Source organism: Choristoneura fumiferana, chromosome 17 (genome assembly GCF_025370935.1).
Source record: "Choristoneura fumiferana chromosome 17, NRCan_CFum_1, whole genome shotgun sequence".
NCBI classification, from domain to species: domain Eukaryota; kingdom Metazoa; phylum Arthropoda; class Insecta; order Lepidoptera; family Tortricidae; genus Choristoneura; species Choristoneura fumiferana.
The window spans coordinates 18404718-18418419 of record NC_133488.1 but is presented as its reverse complement, the minus strand read 5'-3'; the positions used below and the strand labels follow the sequence as shown (position 1 = coordinate 18418419).

The 13702-nt window shown below is 36.6% G+C and overlaps 1 protein-coding gene across 1 annotated transcript in view; it reads right to left on the bottom strand.

The window, feature by feature from the left end:
* LOC141437468 (GATOR complex protein NPRL2-like) overlaps positions 1 to 13702 on the bottom strand; it is a 76697-nt gene that overhangs the window by 43217 nt on the left and 19778 nt on the right. Inside the window, exon 4 of the mRNA XM_074100871.1 lies at positions 7982 to 8118. Coding sequence (XP_073956972.1) covers positions 7982 to 8118 — 137 coding nt within the window. The remainder of the gene's footprint in view (positions 1 to 7981; positions 8119 to 13702) is intronic.

The window sequence follows — 13702 nt, the reverse complement described above, 5'->3', positions numbered from 1 at the left end:
TGTTGCCATGTTGTACAAATCAAAGGCTTAATTATCCAATGTCAATAAATTTAATTGCAACCGGTGTAAAAAGTTAATAACAAAAAACAACAATTTATGAAATAGTTGCTTGCATGTTTTCGATTATTCTTAGCAACATTTTTAATTAATAACTTTACTCATAATTGTGGCGCCTTATTTCCATTCAGCGAGTTCAGTTGGTTGGTGGAACTATGTAGTTGTAGTGTAGAGAAGCTATAATCAGAGAGGTCAGTGATCTCAATGTCACATTTGTTCGTAAGTATACTTAACAACCTGGAAACGAGACGTTGCACGTTATGACTTTTGATTATTCATGTATGCTGCTTTAATGTATTACTTGAAGGTTTTAAAAAAAAATGTTTCGTCTTATCTCCCTATAGCGCATGGCCCGACACGCACTTGATGGTTTTTCTTTATTACAAATTTGCATTCGTTACATATTTAAATTTTATCGACGATATTAAGTCAAAATTCAGAAACAACTCTATCTCGATAAGGAAACCTGTACATTGTAGTATTTTTAGCAGTCATATAAGATTATTATGCATAATTCATAAACATACTCATAGGTAACTTTAATAAGACTTTTTTTAAATAAATTCACGGTCAAATAATACTTTAAAACGTACGCAATACCTTTTTGGGTATTATTGTTTACCCGAATTAGATTTAACAACGCAATAAGTTTAAACGAGATCAAATCAACAGCGTTTCATTTATTTTTTCATCATCAACGCGCTCGGAGTGTTTGTTTCCCTTTAAAAAAAAAACTAAAAGCTTTTACCGCAACTATAAACGTCAAAAAAATAAGCTCGACTAACCGATTTTGTAAGGCGCTGGGCTCAGACAGACATGTATAAATTGAATAATTCAGGGAAATAAAATACAAAAATATAAGTCCGCCTTTGTACTTAACACAACTTTTATTTATGTAACCTTTTTGTTTTTCCTTTTTGTACAATAAAGAGTATAAACAAACAAACAAACAAACAAAATATTCAAAGATCCACTTTCCAAGTCGCCACACGCATTCTAATTCGTAACGATTTTGATAATCTCAGATCGGTGTGACAGAAAGATAAAACGATAATAAAGATAAAACTTAGAGATTATATTCTGAATTATATAATTAGCCGGGAAAGATTAAAACGAGATTTAGGTGATCAGGTTAGGATAGCAAGAGAAGCTTATAAAAACTAGCTTTTCCCTACAACTTCGCTTTGTTCGCGTAAGTAGTACATACAATACAAAATATAAACAACACGGGAGGATGCGGCAATCTACTTTGATCACGACTTACTGCGGTACTTTAGTCTTACATAGAATCGCTTTTTCATGGTAAATTTGGCAATTGACCCAAGACCACTTGATTTAAATAGTATGGCATGCAAACGCCAAGGTATTTTCAATTATGAATTTGGTTACTGAATTCATAGAAACATTCCGGCTGTCTGCACTGAGCCCAAGTTCAAAACAAAACGTAACTATTAGATAACAAAATAAAATCGTGTTATAGCGTGGTATAATGTCAGATTACGGTAGGTTAGTGTTTTTTTGTGCGAGCTCAGCAAAAAAGTGGCAATGAAACGTTAGCTTTTTTTTCAGCCACAACTCAAATCAATTACGTGCTTATTTTATTTAGAAATAGATTAAATAGTTGTACCCACGTCTAGCTTTTTATTAAATTTATAAAGATATCTATTAACTCAATGAGATTCGAACATAAATAGGCGTGATACGACACGTAACGTAACGCGTCATTTCGATCGCGTTAATAATATATGTTAACGTTATATTCTTAGCATTACGTATAAGTAAACCGGGGTATTGATTACGTATGCGTGGAGAAAAAAAAGGGTTCACATAAAACATAATTTTCTACGTTTCTGGCACCTAGTTCCGTATAAAAAGCCATAATATAATACATTACAATTCTGTTTTGTACCATTTCCACAAAAAAACAATTCTCTCAGTAAGAATCTACTTACATGATTACTTACATCAAATTTCAAGTCAATCCGACCTTTAGAAGTGGATGAAATTCGAAATGCAAGATTTGACTTAAAACAGCGGACAAAACACGTTAAATGTTAAATGAAAAAGTGTTTATTCCAATAAAATTTTGGCAGAGAAGTTCCAACTAAGGGTGTAAGGGCAAGGGGGTGCAGGATGTCCTGCCCTGTGTTACAGGACCCTTCCATAGTGATCCACTGCTAATCACTCCAAGTCGTGTAGAAAAGTATAAATGACAGCACAGCACACGTCTAAAACGGTTAAAGAAGTCCCTAGGTAGAAATAAAGGCTTGCAACCAATATGACATTTAGGGTACATTCTCACACCGATTTTAATATTTTCGCGCAGTTGAAAACTGCTCTAACAATAGCACAGTTGTTTATGAAGTCGTTCGTTAACCTCTGCTCTGGCGAAAGTGGAAAGCGTTCAAAAACTAGCTCTACTGTAATTTATTGGTCAGCAGCCATGAACAGTTATGTTGGCTGAAAACTGCGGAAAGAATTAAGATCACTCCGAATATTCAACGTTTGCTGAAACTATTAATATCAAATCAAATTATTTTTCAGAAATATCACGGAGACAAACACTTATTAATCTCAGAGACAAAATATCAACACATCCGTATGTATTTAAAATATTAAATTTCATGTTGATTAAGATTTGTTGCGCAGTAGTTTTCGTCCTTCTTTTTCCGCTCTCGCCCTTGGCATTGATATACTCTGACATTTCAGCTTTGCCTCTTGAATCATTAATAAGTTTCTGTTTAATAAAAAATATAGAAGATTTTTTGCTGACTGTACTTGCATTGCAATCCAGTTTAAGTGGGTCAAAAATAATTTAGCAGGATTTGACCCAAAGAAAAAACAACGACAACAAACAAGGCAAGTTAAATGAAACCTTGTAAAAAATTATGATTATTTTTCCAACTACATTTATTTTTCTCGGTCAAACCTCTAACGTAACGTAATTCATTGAGTCGTGAGCCGCGTAATTTCTGCTGAGTACTCATTTTCAGTCGCCATGTGGCACAAACTGGACTTTTGTTAAAACCGAATGCAGCAGAAATTACGCGACCAAAAACACGCGGGTCACGACTCAAAAAAATTACGCTCGTCTGACTTCACCTTTACCACTACCATGAGTTTACAGTGACCGTACTCGATAGCGAGGACGTAAATTATTTATATGGAGAATTGTACAGCGCTTCTACAAATAATTTACGCCGTCGCTATCGAGTAGGATTACTTTAAACTCATGGTAGTGGTACTTATATCTTTAATGTAACGCTGGTCTCAGCAGCAGCGTGTTTTAACAGAACACCAAGGGCAAGTAGTTGGATGATCAGCAAAACTGGCCAAATCGACGTCAATACGTCATCATATTAGATTTTTATGAGAAATAAATGCAAAAGTATATTTAAATTAGCTTTTGTTTCGACAAAACCGTCAATCCTCATTAGTAAAGCCGGAGCTAAATGTGCCGCTGAACGATACGCCAGGAAATAAATTACCACGTGACGACTGGTAGGTGGTGAGTTAATTCGTGGTTGGAATACAAATGAAGGGATGTTTACAAAAACAACATAATTACACTAGATATGATTTTACAGGCTACGAATAAATAATAAGTCAGGAAGCGTAAATCAGACCAAATTCCACACAAAAAGTGGCTATACCTAAAACGAAAACGACTTATGATTGAAATACGAATCAATTTCGAGGTTGCAAAAAGACGTGCTTGTTGATTGGTTAAAATTCAGAAATAATTCAGGGATTGGTTGGCTCGCGTGATGCAATGTCAGATGCACAAATTACGATCACTTCTTACATCTAACGTTTAAATGACGTGTCATATATTGATAATGACAGCTTGTTTTTTAAGCGGAAAAGGAGGAGGTTATCAATTCGGTATTTTTTTGGTTGTTACCTCAGAATCCATATTTATGAACCGATTTGAAAAAAAAAAGTATTTTTTTTATTCGACTGGATGGAAAACGAGCAAGTGGGGCTCCTGATGGTAAGAGATGACCACCGCCCATAGACACCTGCAACACCAGGCAGGGGGCTTGCAGATGCGTTGCCAACCTAGAGGCCTAAGATAGGATACCTCAATTGCCAGTAATTTCACCGGCTGTCTTACTCTCCACGCCGAAACACAACAGTGCAAGCACTGCTGTTTCACGGCAGGATTAGCGAGCAAGATGGTGGTAGCAATCGGAGCGGACCTTGCACAAGGTCCTACAACCTGCAAAATCGTTTGTATAGGAATACCTCTAATTAGTTCCCATAGGCACGAAATCAGGATCTGATGATTGGATCCTAAGGAAATTGAGGGAACTCTTCAAATATTGGACACCTATGGTAATTTGGATATATTTAGTAGTAACTGGTGCATTTGCTCTTGAACATCATCATTTGGTCAAGTGGATCTAATGATAAAGACAAGTGAAGACCACAGTTGACCACCGGAGTTAGGTACTACTCAATAACAAGTATTTCATAGGTTTAATTTTAATTACTTTAACGCAGTTGCTAAGCAATTTATGCTCCTCGTAATGCATATGGTGAAATGGAACGGATGATGAAGCACCAGGACTTTTGAATAAACGTCTCTGCATCGGAAAAAGCAATTTTTCCTAAAAGGTGATGAGCAGTTGACATTAAACTATTGTATCTTATATTATACACACTAAAAATCGTGAAAAAAAAATACTTAACAAAAAATCAACGAAAAACTTTCTCTAATGGTGGTTTATTTTAGTTTAGCTGTCAGAAAAATATAAAGACTGTTTGTACCTATTGTTTGGGCGATACAGGAAAGAATAAAGTGTGAAGAGGGGTGAGGAAACTGTCATTTACATTATGTAAATCATAGGCCACAGACTTGATTTTGCATAAATACTGACCATCTCCAACTGATAATGTATAGAACATTTTTTTTGAACATTTTTAAATATAAATCTATTTTTACGACTACTTATGTTATGTTCTTATTGTACGAAAATAAAACAAAGTTGTCTAGGAAATGTCTTCTTGTTCTAAGAAATACAGGCTTATTTTACTTCATTATGTGAACTTTTTGTATCGACACATCCGCTGCTATTGTTATCGCTACCTATAAAAATAATGTAGTTTTACATAGTTTTTGTTAAATGAGTATATTTTAAGGTAATAATTTTGGAGAAATGGGATAATTTCTGGACAATATCATTTGCAGCTCCTTCTTAGACGAACACTGATACTAATAACTCAAATCCGCCAAAAATGTTAGTTATGTTGTTTTTGAAAACATCCCTTCAAATGAAGGCAGCAGCCAGTTTTGAAAATAGCGTAAGTAAATAGGTCATTGCTAAACCTACCCTTCTTATTTGGCTCTGATTGTTATTTACATAATTCCTATTGATATGCATGTCGCGGTGAAATGGCCAAAACAGAGATTTAAACACATCTCTAAGGGCTATGACCAAATCACGCAGGGTGTTAAAATGGCAAATGCATTATCATTTGCCTAGAAAACATCAGTCATTCGATCAAATCTCTGAATCTTTTTAGTACCTAAAATGACGAAATCAGCCAAAAAAGTTAATTCGTTTTATCATTTGACCAGATTTGTTTTGATTTGATTTGATAAAATCCCTAAAACACGTTAAGTGGAGTGCAGGTGGTAGGACCTTGTGCAAGGCCCGCCCGGATGGCTATCACCATCTTGCTCGCTAATCCTCCTCCTGGCGTGGAGAGTAAGACAGCCGGTGAAATTACTGGCACTTGAGGTATTCCATCTTAGGCCTCTAGGTTGGCAACGTATCTAAAATACCCCTGGTGTTGCAGATGTTTATGGGCGGTGGTGATCTCTTACCATCAGGAGACCCACTTGCTCGTTTGCCTTCCAGTCGTATAAAAAAAAAAAGTGGGTTGACGAAACGAACAAGCAAAATCAACTCGTTTTATCATTTCACTAGACACGTTCTAAACCAATATACTGACAACCACTTAAGTAGTCCTCACCTCATACTCTAAGCCAAGGTAATGCACAAATGATTCAAGCCCCATGAATATGCGATATCGGATATATCAACTGTGCCAGCGACACGTGCCTGCCATAAACGCGATAACTGACTCGTGCTTGTAATAATTACGGCATTCATAACACTGGAATTAATCAAAACCGACAAACAAGAGTATCAAATATTTTGAAGCAAGTGGAGGGCGCTCTCTGCATGAAAACACACATGTACATGCGACGCTGTGTTGCACGTGTGATGGCGGAGTATTTAGTTCTAAATACATTTACTCGTTTATTCTGACAAACAAACAGAGACGGCATCACATTTATCCGTCAAATAAAATTAATCAATGGGTGCTGAAACAGCCTTTAGTGATGAAATAAATTCAGAACTTTTGACTTTTTGACTACTTTAGCTGACAATGGGCCTCCCCATCAAGGATGGGTCAAAAATTAATAAATATTTACTCATCTATGACCAGACAGCCATGGGACTAGATTAATTGGTGTCAAATGTCAATTGTCCCATTATATTTATTATTATTAATTTTTATTATAATACTTGACCTGTCCTACAGTGGATGCCTTTCGTGTTTCGTCTGATGATGATTCTAATAAGACAATGAATATTTTCAAGGGAGTGCACAAATGATTCAAGCCCCATGAATTGTGATAAATGTTACCAACCTATTTAAGTATTACATTGTTAAGTATATTTATTATACCCACAGATGCGTAGCTTAAATGCCGAATATTTTTTGCACTCGATAACTCTATTATCAGAGCCACAACGAGACCCGTTAACCTGGTTTCAATGCGATAACAGAATACGAATGCAAATACCAGTTCAATTGAAAATTATTAAATGTATTGTAACATTTTCAGATATTAGTACCTACCCACCAAAAACATTTCATGTAAAATCGGTGGCAAAGACTCGCTCGATTTCAGCGCGTGAAAATAATCGCTGTCATTGAACCCACGCGTGTAGGACAAGAGCAATTTAAAATTAAAATAAAAGCAAAACCCGAAGGCCGATTAAACCATAAAATATATTTTAGAACCAACTTCGCCAGTTATTAATGGGTATCTGTCGTACGGTCTAGCTATAATTTCGAAGACAAAAACATGTATCTCCTATTGTTATTGCTAACATTTCGCGAAGACTTCGAAACAATAGGTAGCCAACATTGTACGAATTATATATGGAGGCGTATAAGAAACTTCTCTTTTGTTTTTCCATTGGAAACGACCCCGTGTGAAAAGAAAAGCGGTAAGTGGGTGCTGGCTGACATAACAGTTGTTCATTATTATATATAGACACTTTTAACACTCATATTAAATATAATGACCCGGATAACTCACGTCTTAAATCGAGTTTAGCTCGACATGTTCATGTGGGTCATTATATTTAATATGAGTGAATCTCACGGTAGTTTCATGTTCAAAACTTTTAACACTACTTGACACCAATGAGCAAACGTATGTTTACGATTCAACTTTGCATGAATATAAAATCAGTACTACATACTTATTACCAGTAAGAAAATATTTTACAGAGACATCAGCTCCATAAAAACACGTCAATGTCTAAAGATTTGAATAAGAAACTAAAGAGTTGTCTAGATAATGCTGAAGTAGGTATTCGTTTCTTCCGTAAAATCAATTTGGTAATTCACAAAAACAAAGTTAACAATTTTGATGCTGGTTTCAAACACTGAAGTGTGCCGCGAATGCTCATACTTGTTGCACGAGTTACGGCCATACTTATATTATAAAGCTTGGTTTAGACCTGCAAGAAAAATCATGCAAATTGCATTACATTGCGAGGCCGTAAACCCAACGAGTTTGTATTGTGGTGGTCAATCGAGCGCCGCAATGCTAATGTAACTTATAGGATTTTTTTTGAAGTTCTAAACTACACTTAATGTTGAAGAGACTGACCTGGTTAGTGGTGAGGTCCCACTGATCCGGCACGAAGCCGTGCCGGCTGTACAGGAAGACGGGAACCTGGTGGTCCTTCACCGGCGTCGGGTCGTTGTTCACTCGCACAACCGTCAAGTGGGTCGTCGTTGTGCCTACTGGAAAAAAAACAACAGCTGATTCGAGGAATTCCAAGGTTACGCAGCAACTTTTAAGCTGTGACGATCTGACAACGGATAACCGAACTGGCTAGTGGGTCAAAAATTTAACTCCGAAGTTTGAAGGCAAGTATCATAGTGTTTTCTTTGACCAACACATAATTTCCAGATGGATCCATGAAATGACCGGACAAACATGTCTGTGATAGATAAGAAAGACCAGACGAGACTATTGATTGCGCAATTCATTATTGCGAATCGTGATTTATTAGCAAACGATAATAGGCCAGTGCACTATGACATAAATGTAGAAAATAGTCTGAATCCAAAACCATTAGTACTGATGCTCTTATAGTTGTATTTAAGTTACTAATTAATAGTCCCTCCCTATTAAGTTTAAAGTATTATCAAATGTAAATAGACAATATGAAGATACTTAATTTAGGGGCTGTTTCACGATCCATTGATTAGTGTTAAGTTAACTGACGGTTAAATGTGATGCCGTCTCCGTCTATTCCAACCAAACAAATAGAGACGGCATCACATTTAACCGTCAGTGAACACTAATCAATGGATGGTGAAACAGCCCCTTAACATCTAGGTACATATAAGTAATGCAAGTTGATTCAGAGTAAATGGCATGTTCTTTAAATACACAAAATGAAAAGTCTTGATTGATTTATTGACCGTCACATCATTAGACCATTGGAAGTACGTAAAAACAACCAGCAAGTTTATTCAATTGCTGATTAGTCTTTGACTAGAAGTTAAGGCAAACATAAGTATAAAATTTGATAAAGATCTGCTAACGACAAATATTCCATAATCAAAATACCACAAACAGGACTTATCACGCAAAAAACACACGCGTAATATTGACCTCGACGTTTCGACCAAATTATAGTGGCCGTGGTCACGAGTAGACTGAAGTGTGGGGTGTCAAGTCCGCCTAGCAGCGCGAGTCCTTCGAACTACCGCACTTGATCACAAATATTACTCATGTGTTTTAACGTATTTTGACAATGAGAGAAAATCACGAAAGTTTAAAACGTTAAAATATTCCATAAACTCGGCAAAGCGAAAGTACCACCCTAACTCTGTTTAAAATGATCTTAAATATCTTCATAGAAACTGCCACCCACCAATTTGTCTTAAAAATCCTGGCCACCGAAGATAACAAAACAAAAACACAAGTTGCATAAGTCAAATAAGATAATCAAGAGAGAGAACCAGTCGAAAATACCTAAATAAAATCCTTTTAAATACTACTTTGTTGTAACAATGGTGAAGCTACCGGTTTGCCGTTGATAAAAAAAAAGATGAATTCTGATGTCATTGACCAGGCCGTTTTGGTTTTGTATGAGGCATAGATAAAACAGAAAAGGAGCGAGAGATGCAACACGAAAAGATTTGGCTATTTCCAGTGGTTCCAGACTTTCCAGACTCCAGTATATGGTAATCGAAATAGGCTGCCTCCAAAGCCGTCTTAGAGCCGGGGCCATTATGCACCAAAGAATATGAGGCCCCGTTGGAAAACGTTAATATGAATATCATTGACGACAAAGACTAATCAATATCGCTTAAACGAATATTCATTTACTAAAGAAGCAAGACGCAGCCTGTACCAGTCTTTCTTATAGGGCACACGGGGCCCTGACCTTACAGGGTCCCGAAAGTCAGTCATATCTGGTTGGGGTCCTGGGTACGGGCCCTGTGTGCCTTTATAAGACGGCACACGCCACGTCTAGCTTCTTTAGACACTGTACAAAAATAACATTAACGTAGGTACATGGTAATTAAAGTAGGCTGTCGCTGAGGAGCCAAATGTCAACGGCGCGTACGAAGCGAGAATAATAAGGTTACGAAGGTTTTGATAAACTTTGTTTAAAATAATTAGGGTCAGTGGGGTAAGGTGGGCACGAAGGACCTCTGAGGAAGGGGGACGACAAAACTGTAATAATAAACGAGATATTCCATTGAAGCATAATTTGATAAAGCATAGAATAAAATAAACCAAAAAAGATTTTGCTGCGATTTTAAAATGTTTCCTCTGTCCTCATCAACATTCGATCGTGATTTAATTGAGGCCATTTGTTAGTGATTCAATATTCATTATTATAAAATTAAATGTATTTGGAATTAATTCACGTAGGTTAACATTTAGAACGCTTTAAACTAACTCAACAACAATTGCAAAAGGTAATTTACGCTCCAATCTGGAAGTAATTTAATTTTATTTTAAGCGGGATGGGTAGGTACCATATGTTAGTAGGAAAATTAAATTAAATGTTTGTTCACGAGATAAGACGACAGGAATTCATACGACATCAAAAACACGATTTTAACTAGATTTTTTACGAGAAATCTTAAAAACGACGTAGCTTTCACATATTCCGATATTGAAGACCGGATGACCAAGTGGTTAGAGAACCTGACTACGAAGCTTGAGGTCCGGTTCGATTCCCGGCCGGGGCAGATATTTGTATGAATAATACGTATGCTTATTCTCGGGTCTTGGATGTTTAATATGTATTTAAGTATGTATTTATTTATATAAGTATGTTTATCAGTTGCCTAGTATCCATAGTACAAGCTTTGCTTAGTTTGGGATTAGGACAATTGGTGACAAGTATCTCATGACTCATGATATATATTTGGTATATATATTTACTTGTAGAACCGTATTTTTGTCTCTGTTACGTTGTATTTTATAAAATCTGGCACGAGTCCGCAGCATACACTCACAAATCAATCTAATAGCCTATAAAATTGCTGCTAGCTATCGCACTTACGAAGATATAAAGTTAAGTGGTAATTAATTAGTCATTCCACAGCGACAGCGACAGCGACAACTCAGATTTAACTCTATTTACTCTAGACTCTACAGAAAAATCGAAATCATTTCTTATTGGCGTTATCATGTTTTGACACTAGACCAGCTGCCAATGCTTTTCTACCGCACTGCACGGCTCAAAATTGAAAAAGAGCAAATCGACTCATATAAATAACCGAACCACTTTATAAACTCTGAACGCAAACGGCATTTTTACAGAACCTATAAAACTTACTTTATACAGATAAATTTATATATTTAAGTATATTTTATTTGATTTAGAGGATAGAGGTTAAAGTATACCGTAGGCGACAGGCTAGCAACCTGTCACTATTGTACCGTTTTTGTCAACTTAAAATTGCTAAAAGTGGTAACGTTTCGTGTGCTCTGCCTACCTCATTTGGGAATACAGGCGTGATGTTTGTGTGTGTGTAATACAGATAAGGTTATATAAATAAGAGTTTCAGAGACATTGTCTTATGAATGTCAAGGAAAAACATCTTAAGCCGATAACGGCATATACTCTGTTCCAACTCCAACGGCAGGCGAAAAACTTACTAAGGACAACCTTTCGCATGTATCTCTCAACGTCATTCTAAAACGTGATACAACACGTTTTATTGTCTTGAGTGCACCTAACAGTCCATACTTTGAAAGTTTGTACTAAGAGCAAATGGTAAAAAGTGCACCAGACAAAACATATGATAATTATGATACTTCTTCAATGTTCGTCTTTTCGCCTGCCGATGGAACAGAGTGTAGAAACCGAAGCCTCTGTCACCCACAGAAAGTCCGCAATAAAAACGAAGCCTCCTCTGAACTCGTTGATGCCAAACAGTCTATTTATACAGACTGTAATCTCCCGACGTAGATAAGTGCATGATTATTTAGCTCATATGCCACAATGTACTAAATAGTTAATATAACTCAGATTAACGTAGACTGGTAAAAAAGTTGGCCACATTGTCATAATACTGTTGGGGGAGAAAAGTCCTCGAGTGACGACCACGAACCGGAAGATGAAGCGATGGCAGGCATCCCACCAGGTGTATCACAAGAGTTACCATCAACCGGTGGATGCAAGTGGCAAATTAACGTTTGTGGCGTTCTATAATAGGGAGGACTTTGTTAACACTGGGCGTCTTCCGGCTGATGATGATGATGATGATGATGACATAATAAATTTAATTAAAATGAAAAAGTCCCAATTTTAACTTCCTCAACTTCCTAATCAAACACATACGAGTGGTGTTAACGAAGCAAGTTAACGAGATTGCATTAGTATACTTAAATGAGACAATAGGCTCAGACAGCAAATGCGTAGAAGACTGCTAACCGCGCTTTTTTTCATCCAGCATAATGGTCGCATATCGCGGAAGTAATAAGCTCACAGGTGTGTTCTATACGTAGCAACATAGCTTGTCCTTCAGACCCCCTTGTTGTAAACAATTTACGTGCTTCAAGTGTTAAATTTTAAATTCAAATAATATTATCTGGGCGATTGAGATCGGTGGAGCGATGATCTTCGCAAGGGCGGCTGGCAAGAGATGGATGAGAGTAGCCGAGGATCGTGCTCAGTGGCGTGCCATGGGAGAGGCCTATGTCCAGCAGTGGACGAACATAGGCTGATGATGATGATGATGATTGAGACCTGCTCGGATTTTTTTAATACGTTTTTTTTAATAATTATTAAAATAAGCTATGAAACTTCGACCTAGATTTGAAATCACCACGCTGATGACAGAAACGCTCCTTCAAGAATATAAGATTTTCTCTGCGACTTTTCATGCCGTAAAGAGCATTTTTTGATAAAATATTGTTTTATTATTTATATGAAAATTTTTGCTCAGCCATGGTTCTGAAAAAAAAATTATAACAAAAAATTGAACCGACTACACAAAACCGTGAAAATAATTTACTACCAGTCTGAACTCGGTGCCTCGGCACGAGACGGCAGGAGTGGACCTATAGTCGTGTACTTCACCTACATACCTACTGATATTTTATACTTCAATCACTCCTGCCGTCTCGTGCTGAGGTACCGACTTCAGACTGGTAGAAAATTATTTTCATGGTTTTTTGTACTTAGTCGGTTAAATTTTTTGTTATAATTTTTTTTCACGCTTTTTAGTGTAAATAATCTAAGATACAATAGTTTAATGTCAACTGCTCAACACCATATTTTACCATGTGCATTACGACGAGCATAAGTTGCTTAGCAACTGTGTTAAAGTAATTGAAATTCAACCTGTGAAGTACTTGTTATTGAGTAGTAGCTCTGTTGGTCAAATGTGGTCTTCATCATCAGTTCCACTTCACCAAATTATGATTTTCAAGAGCAAATGCACGAGTTACTGCTATATATATCCAAATTACCATAGGTGTCCCTACAATATTTGAAGAGTTCCCTCGATTTCCTTAAGATACGATTATCAGATCCTACTTTGGTGCTTATGGGACCTAATTGAAGGCATATCTAGACGAACGCAAAAAAAAATTACAAATCGGTACCGGTTCATAAATGACGGAGTTCTGAGGTAACAAGCATTGAAAAAAATACAATCGAATAGATAACCTACTCCTTTTTTTGAAGTCGGTTAATAATATACGTGTAAGCCATTAATTTAGCCCTGTCTGGGCATTATCTAGTCTTATCACTTGTTTATGTACTCGCGCAGTCTATTCATATCTGTACATATTACTTACAGCCGTCATTTTCTTTGTGTATATGCATGATAGGTACAAGTGTCA